Consider the following 16,157-nt stretch of genomic DNA (forward strand, 5'->3'; position numbering starts at 1 on the left):
CACTATTATAAAAAAATTAAAAATACTTGGACAGTCATGTTGAAAACAGGACGTATGGTCCTGTACAAAAAATATTTGATGACGTCAACCATGGGGCCATAAATCATCCAATCCAGAAAGTACATATCGGAAGTCGGTAGAATTGCGGCCACAACACACAACATCCCTGAAATCGCTGCCCTTGCTTGTTGTGTTTATTTTGTGAAGGGCGAAAATGAATAACTCCGTTCATATTCAAAATTCTGTGAGAATGATAATTGATAATTCCCTCCTTTATTTTTATTTCAGTTCTCTAATGTCTAAAAATTTGCCTATATCAATTATCCTACTATACTTTTTAGTATACTGTACTACTTTATATGTGGCTAACATTAACACATTTAGTAGATAATTAGATAATCTACTTGTTTGCATGTAATTCGCGTGGGTGTGATAATTATTTGTTATTATTAATCCATTTGTATGGTTTATAGGTTCGTCGACTAAGCAGCAGTGTTGTAAATAGAGCTGCAATGGTTAAGGTAAGCAGTGATTTTTATACTAAAGTATTGGGTGAGTCAAAAAGCTATGCAATGGTTCAGTCACTTATTCATTTTACTCATCAAGTTCAATTTAAAGGTGCCTGACATTCAAATCCGTGGCCATCATGATGCACAGTCCCGAAGCTACCTTTATGATTGCTCTTTGATCCCACATTGATAGCAGTTATAGTTTTTTGAAGCGGAGAACTCCTCTATCGCAGCTTAAAGTTCTCTTAGCTGTTCAAGACCTTCCTTGCACGAAGATAATTAAATCAATCTTGCATAATCAAGAGACAAATGAAGGAAATATTTATCTATTTTCCCCTCACACAGGCTACTAAAATCACTTTGAAACCCAAGAGACTGGAGGAAAATTTATGCAGTTTATATAGTTTTAGCTATGACCTCAAGGATATTGTACCAAAAATTTTGTCTCCATTAATGGGGAGTGCCCATTAGTGCAGTGGTTCTCGAACTTTTTCACCCATGACTCTTTTACTATGATAATGTCTGTGGCTTCCCAGAGTTGAAAAAAAGCAGCGCTGAATTGGCAACCATCGTTAACAGCTTGCTCTGATGTCTTTGTTGAAATGTGTTTCCCCTAACCTTTGTCAAATGCTGTGTTAATGAATAGTAAAATATATATTGAAGCCAGAGAACATAAATGAAACATTTGTTAAAAAATTAGAGTATTCAAAGACACAATGAGACATTGTGACACAAGAACAGTAAACAATCAGCTAAATAAAAAAACGAGCAATTGTGATCATAAAGAAGCTTGGGAAGTGCCTGTTCCCTCACTGAAAGTTTTCAAAAAATATGTGTATTTTAAAATCAGGACCAGCTATAGTATGTATTCCTTTTGGAGATATGTTGGTGATTTGTCTTCTTTGACATGAGAAAGTATCGTGAGAAGTTGCAGAGAGCAAAACAGAGTCGTGATTTTGGATGTCTTTCTTGCCAAACAAAAAAAATATTGAATAGGGGAATAACACTATGGCTGTTAAAATGAAAAAATGACGATAAAAAACAAAAAACAGGAATAATAAGAAAACAACATTCTTAGATTAAATAATGGAATCTAGATTAAAAATATAACACCATAGATCAGACACGAAATTGAAATTAATAAAAATCTGCACTCTATTTTAAGTAATACAACGGTCAAGTCTCTGGGTTCTATAAAGACACAGTTGCAGGATTAAAATTACAACAGCTAGTATGCAATTTGTGCAACCTGAGAGAATCCATATATTCCTGAGACCAAATTCCAAAGGCAATATTCCAACAAAAAAATGTCATATACTGAGAAAACGGTATGCAGGTTACAATGTATAATGTACAAAAAAAAGCAACACAGAAATGTGTAATGTCAAAAAATGCTAACGGACTCGATTAATTCATATGCAGTGCTTGAAAGCCTATTATAATCACTGGCAAACTCTTCAGGTGACATCACCTTCAGACAATAACTAATAGCAAAAATGAAAATAGCAACCCAGAAGCCAAAGAAATAACAATAGCCGGCAGAAAAACCCCCAATGGAAGAAAATGTCCGACCATCACTGACCAGGACGAAAAGCACCAACAGGCTAGAAAGGAAATCGCCAAAAAAATGGCCAAACGAAAAAAAAAAAAAGCTGTTCCGAAACTCCACAATGCTGGAGTAATAATGCGGAGACAACCCACAAAGAATATTTTTGAGCGGCTTTCTTTGCTCTTTAAGACTATTTCAATATGAACAGTCTTGATGCTGATGGTGTTGCACATTTTCCTATTTGCCTGTTAAATCTGACTTGAAACCAGGACTTGGAATGTCCAGTCCGCCAGTGCAACATATACTCAGATTCCCCTTATTAGACTTTTTCTAGTGGTTATTTCCTCTGGTGGCAATTTTCATTGGTTATATAACATACATGCCGCAATGTATACCCATTTGCAATGATTTAAAAAGATTTTTACTCGCTATTGAAACATTGATACCATTTCACTTGAAATATTTTATATACCTTATTTGCTGAATCAAAAAATCATGGTGGAAATATTTTCATGCTGTTTTCATCATCTTGTTTCCATCGTACAGAATGCTTTTTCATAATCAGAGCCAGTTGGTATTCACCTATTGTCATAAACTGTCACTGCTCTGTGACGGTACACGATTGTCTATTTTATTTTATTTTATTTTTTGTAATTCAACACATAAAATTTATTGGTATTTGGTTTGCATTTAATACTCAATTTTAATATTTATGTAGCCTGCTGTTCCAGTGTTTGGTGTAGAGGGCCGTTACGCTACAGCATTGTATTCTGCCGCAAGTAAAGATAAGAAGCTGGATGCAGTAGAAAAAGAGCTTAAGACCCTGAAGGTAAAAAATGTTTTATTTTTCATGTGAAGTTTTATTCACATTTTCTGTTCCATTCTTTAAGTTCGTTTTATTTTCTGCATTGGCGTGGTGTGCTGTAAAATAATTATGCTGATATGTAATTAGTTGGTGCTACTCGAAAGAAACTTTTTTAACTGAAAAGTCAGGTTCATACCAGTGTCACCTGGACTAAAGCCCACAGTCATCTTTAGGAGCAGCACATAAGGCTTCTCACCCAGGTGGCAGGTAGGCTTGAGCCGCCCTTGCACTGGGCGGCAAATTTTAAGTGGGGGATACTGGTATAAAATTATCAAATTTTAAAGTGGAGGGGGCAGCAAAATCATGTTTGTCCTCCTTCAAAAAATTTTGGTTTTGACCTTGCCTGCATGTACATAGGTGCCAATGTTTCCGATTCCCAAGTTTTCCAATTTTTTATATCTTTATAGAAAAATCCCAAAAAATCCTCAAACACAGTGTTCCCAGAAATTGAAAATCCCCAAACAAAATCCTTGTAATCTCAAAGTGTCCATGTTCTCTCTAGAAAAAAGGGGGTGGGGGAAGGGATTGCAGACCTCGCAGTGCTCCTATTTTTCCTACTTTTCCTATTTTTTAGAAATGCCCTCCTATTTTCCTACTTTCGTTGCAGTTGTCCTATTTTATTCCAATTCTCTCCTACTATTCCTATTTTATCCCTCCCTTCCTTTCCTTTACAGCTAATATCTCACTACGAAAATTCCGAGAAACCGCAAAATGTCACTGCTTTCTATCCCTTTTGACTTGTTTTATTTTCTTCACAACTCGCTACTGAAAAAGGAAAAAGAATTTTTTTTTAGGGCGATGACAAGCGTATATTTTCGCCCCCGCGCCGTATAGTCAGTGCTAAAACTGAAGTCCAGTGGAAAAAGCGAACCTGTTTGGGAGATCAGTTGCCTTAAATAAGAAGGTAAAAAAAAGGAGGTGTAGGGACAGGCTCTGTCCAAACACAAAAAGGACTATAGGTTTCTCTCCCCGTATCTCATAAGGAGCGTTCAAAGCCAGGTTTTCCTAGTAGGCGTTTTGTGCCACGTGAACCGAACTGGATCATTTCGCTTCAGCTGTAATGTGCTACATAATCACGCTACGCATTTGTGTTTCCCAATCGCGGCGCATCAGATCAGTATATTATAGTATATGGCCCTGGAGTCAGCCACTCTATCTGCCACATGCTCCGGTTTCAAAGGAAAGGAAAGAGAACACAGCGAAATTGAAGAGAAGATCGGTGAAACACGCGGCACACGACGCATTTAACTCCCCAGAAGCAGTCCGCCTATCACGCCCAACGTAAAGCGCTGTCGTGAGCCATATTACGCTCTGTAGTACTGCTTTTCGTATTGGTAAGTGGACGGTGTGTCGCGCTAGGTGATTCACGTTGCTTGTGGCATAGAAAACCTGCTCCTAGGAAAACCCGGCTTTACGGGACAGATCCAGAGCCACATCTGGTTTTACGGGGGGGGGGGGGGGGGAGCTGATTAGCCGCTTTCTAAATCCAGTTTTTTTAACCGTCAGGAAATAACTTTTTTGTGTCTATGCTCGGTGTCATTCAAGTATTACGTCAGCATCGATGGTGGGGGAGAGGGGTGTTAGGATGATGATTACTTCATCACCCACCCTTTATAAAAATGTGAAATACAGTATTCTTAATGGCATCTTACTCGTTTCGCCAAAAACAAGAAAAACTTTTCGCTAGTTTGTTGGTACTTGAACTAACATTCTCCCTATTGAGTTCTGAGGTAACTTGAGTAATCTGGAACTGTGCCGTGGTGATCTGTAAATGTGGTGCGAGCCACTTGAATGACCTGAAACTGTGCTGCAGGGTCTCTTGAACGATGTAGAAGTGTTGCTTGGTTCATTTTTACAAAATAAGATTTGAAGTTGTGAGTCACAACAGATGACTCTGGGGCCACATTCTGCCCTTGGGCAATTGGTTAAGCATGTATGGGTTACATTTCTATGGCACCTAGACTGGTTTTTTTCTTTCTTTGAAAAGCACAGGGGAAAAATGGATCACGATTAATAGTTGGACTTTTCAAGTAACAGTAGAAATTTGATTAATTTCTTTTTAGTTTTGCCATTTACATTGTTTTCGATACCACACATTCTGTGGAAATGAAAGATTTTTAAATTCATTAGAACTTGAGTTTCTTAAAATATTTATAGATAATACTATAATATTAAAGTATATAAGGTGTGAATCTCAATGGCTACAACATTATTAAATGCCATGATAATTCGGGAATTCCATTTTTTTCCCCTCCTATTTTTTTCCTATTTTTTGTCAATGATGTTCCTATTTTTCCTACTTTTTTTTCCAAATTTTCACTTCTAGGCCTGGAATTGTGGCAATTGTCACCAAATATGATACCAAAACTGAACAAAGTTTCCAATTATTGCTAAGATCTCCAAAAAAAGTTGCTAATGGCAAGAAATGAAGTACTGCCACAAATCACAGTGGATCAAAATGAATTTCACAGGAAAAAAGTATTTAACATGAGAAATATGTGTGATGATTATTAATAGGATAATTTTATAAAACAAAAGTAAGCTGGGGGATGTCAAAATTACTGGAAAATATGAGAATGTCCATGGAAAATGGGTCATATGACTACCCCGAAAAATTCCTAGTTTTCTTTTTATTTGCATGACTTTTTTTTCTGCAGTGAAATGTTTTGTCCCTTGACGAACTAACAATTTTTTGAGTCTGGGAATCGGTGCCTATGCATGCTCCAATTTGCCAGAAATTTCTCAGATGAATGCAAATTTTTTAAAGACAGGAATGTGCAGTTGGATGTGATTAATGCCAAAAAAGCAAGAAAACCTGTAATTTTCTTTCAACAGGTTTCTGATGTGACTAAAAAATTGGCATTTTTGTGTGGTATCTAAAATTTTTTATCTGTGATTATTAAAGTCTCAGGGTAACACAAAAGTTTCTGAAATTATTTCAGCATGTCTATCAGCATACTTTCAACCATACCTTACTCAGCAAAATTTAAAATGGCGGACTTAATGCACCTGGCAAATTTTACACCGCTTCGACTCTTCTTACGCTGATCTTGAATCAAATGTTGTGTTCCTATGCTATAATTATGGCTTCAAAAAAATTATGTTTCTTATACAGGGTGAATGTGAACACTGGTATGGTTTATTGTAGGCTCTTTCAAAAGCGGGTGCAATGGACAAATTTTAGGCAAATTTGCTTGATTGTAGCTGGAAGGGTATTTGCGGAATTTGCGATTAAAAATTTTGATGACAATTTGCATTTTGCCGATCTTTCAGCACTTGTAACTCACCATCAATCAAATCCAGGTATTCTCATGGAAATGATACTTTGTAAGATTTTTTCTGCTGTTTCCAAACGTGCTTAGTTTGCATTTATGTCTTTCAGAAACTTCACAAATTTAGATTTTTTCAGAATTTTTCTTCCATAATCCATTATTTACCATAACTCAAATGGTTTGAGATAGGACAGGGTTGGTAGGTTTCCATTATTTCACTTGGGATCATCTAGTCCTCCTTTCGTTTGGCAGGTTAGGCCATGTTCACCCTGTATTATTATCTAGATAGCAGTCGTGGCAGAGCCACTAATGTTTTAAAAACATAATTAAAATGAGCGTAATGAAAAGTTCATGTAGGATTTTACTTGAAGCAAAAAAAGTTTCAGTGAAATTTTGTCTGCAGTATCAAGATGCATCAAATTCAGGGTTAATGAGAACCAGATTTTGTGAACTACCCTTTGATTTTGCACATGAGGGGTAATGGGTGTAGTGTGTGTTGGAATCTAGAGTGTCATATAATTAAGAGTCTACTGTATAAGAACCATTTTGCATTTATCTCTCGATTAATAATGACAGCTGATGATATCATGAAATTACAAATTTCAATCTTTTTATGAAAGTAATTTTCGAGTATTAATTTTTTCTAATAACCATTTCATAGGGCTTCCTGGTTCAAGATGCAAAGTTTGCTGAATTTGTTCTCAATCCGTTAATCAAGAGCATCGATAAGAAAGGTAATTTTTTACTTGAAACAACTGTAAGACTAAGTAAAGTGTTCCGATATATTGAATGGTCACCAAAAGGGGGGGGGGGGTGACAATCTAACATAAAACCTCTTACACCTTATCATTATTGCAATTATTATCAATAAGGTCCTTCACATTCGAGAGTGGGCTGAATGCCTGCACGTGAGTCTGAAGAAACTTTGGATTGGTTGTTTGTGAAATTAAGTTTTGCTTTGAAGTTGTTTTCATTTAAATATCCCACCAAAGCCGAAACCACAGAAAACCAATTTCAACAGGTCACTGGTGTGCTGGGATCAAACCTGGATCCTCTGTAAGGGTATGAACATAGTGCATGCTGGTTTCTGATTCTACAAGTTGGCGTTGTTATGGATTGGTTAAATTCACGTACCTGGATTGTACCTGAAATTCACGTTTTTAATCATTCCATGATGGACGATTTGCAGAATTGGAAACCAGTTTGCACTGTGCTCATACCCTAATGCTGGCCCATCATGGGGGGGGGGGGCATTTTCATAATGGGGTTAATGAAAATTCAAAGGTAAAGAACTTGCTTCTAATGTTCTATGCCCGAGTTCGAACCCATGGACCTTGATGGCAGCCTTCATAGTGGTGGACAACCATCTTACCATGGTGCCACTCGGGTGCTCCACCAAGTCATACTGGGGTATTGATAATTGTAAGAAGAATACACAGATTCACAGGGACTTGATATACAGTAGAACCTTGTTTATCTGAACATCAATTTTCCAAACAACTCAATCAACTGAACACCTTTTCAACCTCTCATTTCCAGTTTTCTGTTGTCAGTGATGCTCAACAGTTGGTATTCTCTTGGAAGTTGAATCCTCTTATCTCTTAACTTGATAAACTCCTTCTAATATACACACAATAATCCACTTCCAAACAATTGTACATGCTACCTATGAGCTATAGATGTAAGTAGGGGCGGATCCATGTGTAGTTATAAACGATTGACAAGCAGAAAAACTCGTGAATAAGAGCAGATTTAGCTGCTATTTTTTTTTTCCAGTCTCAGGAATTCATCATAATCCTATGGGTTTGGGTGTGCCTTAATCAGAGGGAGGAGTGTGTCTTCTTGACAATAAAAAATTTCTTATTACTGTTTTGCCGGGGGGGGGGGGGTATCATTTGTTGCTGAATTTCAGTTCATTCCTTTGAATTATTGAATTAGTTTTGAAATAGATTTACTAAACATTTCACTTTTCTGAATACCTTTCCATCCGATGTGTTTGGGTAATCAAGGTTCTACTGTAATCTACTGTCAGTGGTGCCTTAACACTCAAAACAAGGGGAGTTCCAAATAATTTAAGATTTTTATTTATTCTGGAATTATTTCTTTCATAGTTTTAAAATGAATTCTGTCATTCATTCTGAAATTATTTCTGTCGTTAATTCCGCAATAATATTTTCATTGAGGGGTTTTGAAGCATCCCAAAGCAGAATGTTTGCATTTTTCTGCAATTATCCCTTGGCTGACTGGAAATGTGCTGCGGTAAAAATTCTCATAATAGTGTTTTCTTTACTTTTCTTAAAATTCTTCTTGGTTATTCTGCAGTAGCATTGATAGCTCTGTGATGCATGTCTCAGATTTCGGCATATTCTGCTTTGGCGGCTTTAGCATTTCTGTAATTTTGTGTGATTATGTACATTTTCTTAATTGTCTTTTAATGTTTTTCACCTACGAGTAGTTCCTAAAAATGGTTGATGAGCCACCGTTAGAGCTCCAAGGGCCACACGTTGAAGACTTCTGATCTACAATCTTCACTTCAAAATATGGAAGACAGTTAGCACCAGCAAAAACATGAAACAAACACAACTCTGACAACATAAATACGTTCGGAGCCACATTTACATTCAGAGCATTCCTGCATGCACCGATTCGTTAGAAATTTTGAATCTGTACAAGGTGCATGTACGATTAAGTAGTAGACCTAGTAATTGTATAACAAGGTTGGGCTGTATATTTATTTAGCTGTACTAATGTTTAAATATAATGCGTATGTATAGTTTGATCTTACTTTTATGCATTGCTGTTAGTTTCATGCTTTTATATCTCTTTTAGTTGCTTTGGGGAAAGTTTTGGCGAAAAAGAATTTCGGGCCTCTTACTATAAATTTGCTTGGTAAGTTATTGAAAGAAATTATGGATTTTCCTTGCAGTAAAACTGATTTTTACCTATCACATATATGTATGTTAATGCCGAAGGCTAAAGTTGGCCCGGCTGATGTCTGAATTTTGGGCTTCTGCTGGGCTTTGGCCGGCCCCTATAGGTTGATCTCTATATATGGATCACTAAGATATCAATATTCAGATTCCTTTGACTGTTAGGGTTGCTATAGCAATTTATATATGGCTACCATTTATATATGGCTACTTTTTATATATGGCTACCATTTATATATGGCTACTTATAAATGGCTATAATTATCACGAAATATGCTAACTTGGTGATGATCCCGAATCATAGGGATAGATGTAAGGGAATATAGGAGCTGGCCAAAGCATGGCGAAAGCCAAAGTTTTGAACATTTTCCAGGTCGTGAAATGGCTAACTTCGTGTTTAGGCAGTAACATATATAAAATATCGTCGTTGAATTCATATTATCATACTAGATCTTTTTTTAAATTACATTAATTCAGAGGTTACCAGGAAATGTGAACAAAATGTTTAAGAGAATTTTTTACTAGTTCCATGATGTCTTAGCAGACAATCCTTATACAGTAAGACCTCCCATAATGGCCACATTTCTTGGAATACACAATTTTCTCCAACATTTTTTTGGAACAGAATGCATCCCATTGGATTAATATTAAGGTTAACCTCTGTGAATAACAACCACTTTCAGACACCATAAAAATGTAAAAAAAACAATATATATCATATGAAAATAGTCCTCAATATTTGTTCTGGGGATGAAATTTTCACTTGTGTGAGACATCAACATTTCCACTCTAGCATATAAGCTGTTTCATTAAACGACCACGAAAAAATCCCAGCTGGATGAAATGCATCACAAAAATTACAGTTTTCTCTACGGGTCATTCTATTTAATGCATTTATAGTTTGAATTTTACATGCAAAACATTTTTCCTAATTTTTGTAGCAATTATTTTTCCCTTTCACCACTGATTTGGCACCCTTTCTATAGCAGTGCTTTGTGCGTTTGCACAAGTTTTACGACCCTAGAAACGCCAAGAAAATGCCACATTTTCTTGGTCTCGTTAGTGGCCGGAGGTTTGGTCTCATTAGTTGTCGGGAGGTTTCAATGTATTTCATGCATTATTCAATTATATGTTGAAATTTTTTTTTTAATATTAGAATTCGTTCAATGTGAAATTTTTGTGTGCATATGTATTTTTAAAAAATTTAAAATAAGAAATGTTTTATTCTCACCAGGTGTTATGGCAGATAATGGTCGTTTAAAGAATCTTCATGCCGTCATTGATTGTTTTATAGGAGTCATGAGCAACGAAAGGGGTGAAGTTGTGTGCAAAATCACATCTGCTAAGGTTTATAGTTTTTTCTCTATTTTTTTTGTTTTTTCTCTATTTTTTTTGTTTTTTCTCTATAATTTTCTTTATTTATTCTCTGGTTCAATGATGCAATTAATTTTGGTGGATTTTATGGTAGGGAGGTCATCAGTTTTTCCATATTTGTGTTTGGATGCTATTCTTTCTCTTGTTTTTTTTTTTGAAGCAAGTCTCCACGTATTTTTAATCAACTAGTATTTATAATGAGTCATTCAAAATTGGTTCAAATATTCTGTTGGTCTGAACCAAGGGTTTTCAACTGTTCTGTGATTGCAGACAACACCGGGAACAATGAAGTGAGACTAATTCATGCTATGGTCATTTAGAATTGTAAGAGGATTTCCAGATTCTCACAAGGAAAGCCAAGCTTTTGATTTCACATGATATTTCTCTGGAGAAGAACCGCTTGTGTAATTATGTGCTTACTAATGAAGCACCTTTGATGGTGAAAGAGGTTTTCCTGATGCAAAGGGCCATCGATACAAGTTAATTTTCTCAATGTTTCTCCAACACTATGGAACCATTGAGAAGATGAACTTGTATAAATGTCACTTTTTTGCCCCAAAATAATATTTTCAACGTCTACAAAAATATTAAGTGTTCCTCACCTTGGGGGTTTAATTCCTACTTTTTTTTATTTAATCAATTTTAATGTTGAGCGGCTTCAAAATGATTGATGGGCAATGGTAAATAATAAGAGTTAAATGGCCTTGTGGGGCATGTGTGGATGATCCCTGGTCTAAAACCAGACAAATCGAAAAAAAATTTAGGCTCCAGAAAAATTTTGTAGGTGCCAAGCAATTTTTTCCCTAACAAAATCGATCCAAAACATTATATTTTTTTACTTATACAGGACTTAAGGACCCCTTTACATGCTAGCAGACACGCTAGCGCCTGGAATTTGTCCAGCACTGCTCTAAACAATCTAATAACCTTTTCTGGGACATGCTACCCTTTTAAGTTGGAATTTCAAAAAAAAATTGTAGCCAATCTTATTAAGGCCTAGGGGAGTACGCAGATATGATTTTGTAAACATTGCATTTACTGTTTTTATTTTGTGGGTGTGCCCAAAGAGGGCACAGCTTGAATTCTTGACCCAAATTTTAGGTAAGCTTTCAATGTGAAAAGTTAAAACTTAGAGATTAGTGTACAGCCAAAAAAACGACATAGGATTTTTTTTTCCGGAAATCCTTTTCATATCAAAAAAAAAAAAAAAAATTTGGAATCCATTTCTTCGAAAAATAAAGATTTTCACAAAAAATAAACACAGGCCAAAAATGTGGATTGATTTGTGTGGTGCTGTTATCTAGTCTTGATAAGGAAGGCTCAAAGTAATCTCTAAACTAATATTTTCATTTTATTTATAGTTTATTTTCAATGTTTGAAAAAGGAATTTTTAGGTGTGCCCAGTGGCACACTGAGTCGGAAAGGGTTAACTGATTTTTGACGGTATATCTTAATGAATCAAGCATCAGTGTCAGCAAATTTTTTATGGATAGCCTGCTTTATACCAAGAATGTGTAACACCAAGCCACACCTTTGCTAGCGTTATGTTTTGCCAACAACAAACAGATTCACATCTCTTGTCAGCAATATGTTAAGAGGAAAAGATTTATGATGTCACTGTAATTTATTTCATTATTTATATACTTGTTAACCATTTTCACAATTTACATAGACACATATTTCTCTTTGGAAAAGTTGAGCTTTTCTTGAGACGATCTTGATCAAGATCGGCCTGTTCTGTTATTTTAACTATGCTTAAATTAGTGACTTGGTATAAATATTTTTTTATTACTGGCTGCTCTTGTAAGCGAGCTTTTATTGTGTGTTTTGATTCGAGTGAAAGATAGCCTACTCATCATGTCTTTTAGTTTATTATGTTATTCATATTTTCTGTTTTTGCATTTTAGCCTCTTGATGCGCCTCAGATGAAAGAATTTGAAGATACATTGAAAGGATTTGTGAAAAAGAACGAGAAAATCTTACTGCAGACTGAGGTATAGGGAGTGTTTTTTCTAATTCATAGTAAAAAGTTATATTTTTCATTATAGTAAAATATTTCATCTTAATGAGAATAATTTATAGATAAATTATTCTCATGATGATAAAGGTCAAACGATCGTTTATTCCCAAAAGTCTCTTTCAATTATGTATCATGAAAAGTATTATTTGCAATCTAGAAAATCATTGCAGTCTTTGAATTGCTTATTTTTCTTATGTGCTCATAGTTGAATAATAATTAAACAAACAAAGAAAGAGAAGAGAATGTAGGTCAGTGTTTCTCAAAGTGGGCAATATCACCCCCTGGTAGATGATGGAATTGTCCAAGGGGTCGATAGAAGCTACAGATTTAACATAGGATCCTATGGGTTCACTGGAGTAGGGAGCATTGAGAGAAAAAAAAATCTGATGAATGAGGTGATGGAACAAAAAGTTTGGAAAACTATGATGTAGGCTTTAACGGCCAGCATAAAAGTTAATTTAGAATTTTGGGACTGAATCATATAAGCCAGCGTTTCTCAACCTTTCTGAAAACAATTTGATGGACCACTTGCTTCTCGTATTACATGACATTCCTGCAATTTTTGTTGTTCAGATTTTTTTTATACATTTGTCCTGTTTTTTCAACAATGCTCATCTGAATTAATGATATTTACTAAGGTCAGAATACACAGTGGTTTTTCATAACATAAATTATACTATGATAACTACGGTAAAAGTTATATAAAATATTCATCTCACATATTTGTCAGGGTCAACGTTTTTCCCACAATTTTTCAGCTATTTTAATTATGATTGTGCCTACTTCTGGCAATGTTTTTGATGACAATTGGCAATGTATTGTATTTTACGGATTATGTAAAATCCTAGTTTACCATATTTTTTTAAATGAAATATGGTCATGAGATCATGTGAATATTTTTTTCCTGAAGTACATTTTTGTTTGCTGCGATTTGTAGACAGACGTTATTCTCATCATTCATTCCATTGGGTTAAAAATCCTGTACGAACACAAACGCTTTTTGTTAAAATATTCTTCCTATTGTAATTTTTCCACCAAATTTCCTTTGGTGAAGCACTGAAGCTGAGCTGGAAGAGATCTCGGCTACGGGATAAGTCCAGTGGCTAAGTTCTGGTGTTCATTCATTCATTGTGGTGAAGCGCAGCTCATTAAAATAAATTTAGACTCTTGCAGATCATTTAAAGCCACAGCTTATTCAATAAATTTTTTTTTCTGACTTTGAGGGATTTTGAGTTATAAGAAAATGTGTTCTCTTGTTTTTATTACAATTAAAAAATATTGCTTTTATACTTCTCATGCTAATGCCTAATGATTAGTTACAAGCTTTTGAGGAAAACTTGAATGTCAAGTCAAACATACAAATCTAATTTTTATTCAAATTTTAGTGCATTATTAGATCTTGAATGACGTAACACCACAGCTTCATATGAGCAGCACATTTCCACAAAACTTTTTTTTGTAATATGCAGGTCATTTATCAGATATTACAGTAATTTTTTTAAAGGTTCCATTATTCTATATACTCGTTTGGGGTTACCAGATTCAAACAGAAAGGAGAGCGCCTACATGTGAACCCTTAATGACGTCACTCTTCTAAATTTTTACACCAGGTAGCGCCACTGTTGTGACCAATAAAACTGCCATAACAGCAAATTTTCCCAACTAAAACAGAACCACTATAGAAAAAAAAAAAAATTCTGAAGATTTTCATTGCTGTTAGTCAATGGGGAAAAACCACAAAGACACTCATGTCAATGAAGAGATTTATGTTTCAAAGTTGAAAAAAAAATTCCTAAGAAAAAGAAGAAAAATAATTTCAGAAACCTGAAAAGGAGGTCAAAAGGGCAAATTTTCCGAAACATAGGAGGATGCTTGAAATGACTTTAAAAAGAAGGACATGTCTTCCTAAAGAAGGATGTCTGGTAACCCTATACTTGTGTATAAGTTAAATTTTTGTGTTGAAAAATTTGTTCCTTTATGTGTGTGGTAAATTTTTTAGGAGAAAATATCCACCTCCCCCCACTTTACCAAATCATATAGCTACATAACCTTTGCACGACTAGCCTGAAGATTCGCAACGTCATTAGACTACTCTAGATGGTGTCAGTAATCAGTAGAGTGATTTTTGTATCTATGTTCAAACCCCACAGAACTGACGAAAGCCAAAACAAAAAAAAAAAAAAAAAAAAAAAAATGTCATTGGCTTTGTTACCCGGTAGACAAACGATTATACAGTCTTTAAATGTGAGCATTAACAAGCCTCTCAAAGATTATTTAAGGAATTTATGGACTGAATCGATGAGTTCTGAAGAGATAAACAACAAAAAGCAGTGTCTTAAAGAAACTCGGCATTGGCTTAGTGTGCCAGTGAGTTCACGAAGCGTAGAATTCTGTGTCCACCGAAATCATCATCAAATTCTTTAAAAAGTGTTATATCAGTAATATGGTGGAGCAGAACTTGAGATGAGACATTCTCTTTGAAAATGATGATGCAATGAATGATAGCACAGTTGAAGATAAAAACGAAGATGTCATATCGATTGATGACTTCTCTTCCGATGTAGAGATTGGAAAATCAGAAAAAAAATGGACTAGAAAGTTTTTGAATCATTTCCATTGCAACTTTTATTGCTTGAAATATACAAAATTTTTCTCCCTTTAAAATGCGCTGATTTTTGGAGATCAGCTCATACACGAGTATATACAGTAGATTCCGTATTTATGTAAAAGTATATGCTAGTTTCATACACCATCTTCTAACTTATGTATGTTATGAGTGTTTATTTTTCAAAATGAATAATTATTTTCATTAGGGAGCAACCATTTTTTTTAACACAAATATTTATCAAATATTTTTATCCTGCTCGTATCCGCAAAAGAGGTGTTTCGCGGTATCAAATCTTGCCTTTTTTAATGGATGAAAATGATGCGTACAAATATGTTATCCAATGTTTAGCAAATAAGGTTTTACTGAAAGCTTAACAGGTTTTATTTCTCATCTTTTCAGGTCGATCCTTCTATAATTGGTGGTGCTATTGTCAGTATCGGTGATAAGTATATTGATATGTCACTGGCATCCAAAATCAAGACATACGCCAATCTTCTAAAGGAGTCATACTAAACTGTTTTTTTTAATTTGTAGGATAAACTCGTAAAATTATCAGATTTATAGCATGAACATATGTATGTTGGGACTGTGTTAATAATAAAGAATTGAGTCATTGATGAATGAATTGTTTTTGTCATTAAATAACTTTTTGGATACTGATATCTTTATTTGGATATTTATATAACTTTTTATAATTCTGTACCTTTTTTTATCAGCTGAAAAGTACTTTTTTTTTATCAGCTAGCTAACTTCATGTTAACGAAAAAGCTGGAAGTTTCAGGTAAATAAATATGTGTGCCGAGTGACGTGGTGGGTAAGATGTTCATCTACCACCATGAAGGTTGCCGTCAGGTCCCAGGTTTGATCTGGGGAAAGAGTATAGATATTTTCCCTGACAAGGTTGAGGCAACCACAGAGAGATGGGGCCTTCATTTTCATCCCAACTCCTTAACAGCTTTAATTGTAGTGTAGCAATATGGCCGGAGTTGGTTATGTGGTGAAATAGTACATGCATATGTGATAATGATTG

The 16,157-nt window shown here is 35.0% G+C and overlaps 1 protein-coding gene across 1 annotated transcript; it reads left to right on the forward strand.

Moving 5' to 3' along the window:
* The first annotated feature begins 128 nt into the window (after positions 1–128).
* ATPsynO (ATP synthase subunit O, mitochondrial) lies at positions 129–15,748 on the forward strand. Its single transcript, XM_089234787.1, has 8 exons — positions 129–244; positions 474–521; positions 2,777–2,887; positions 6,857–6,929; positions 9,025–9,084; positions 10,360–10,472; positions 12,407–12,493; positions 15,527–15,748. The coding sequence occupies exons 1-8, from the start codon at positions 215–217 to the stop codon at positions 15,638–15,640; spliced, it is 636 nt and encodes a 211-aa protein (XP_089090913.1). The 5' UTR covers positions 129–214; the 3' UTR covers positions 15,641–15,748.
* The last annotated feature ends 409 nt before the right edge of the window (positions 15,749–16,157 follow it).

The sequence above is a fragment of the Pholcus phalangioides genome, unplaced genomic scaffold, assembly GCF_987345545.1.
Source record: "Pholcus phalangioides strain wild (caught in Gottingen) unplaced genomic scaffold, Ppha-v1.0 ptg000008l_1, whole genome shotgun sequence".
Lineage (NCBI taxonomy): Eukaryota > Metazoa > Arthropoda > Arachnida > Araneae > Pholcidae > Pholcus > Pholcus phalangioides.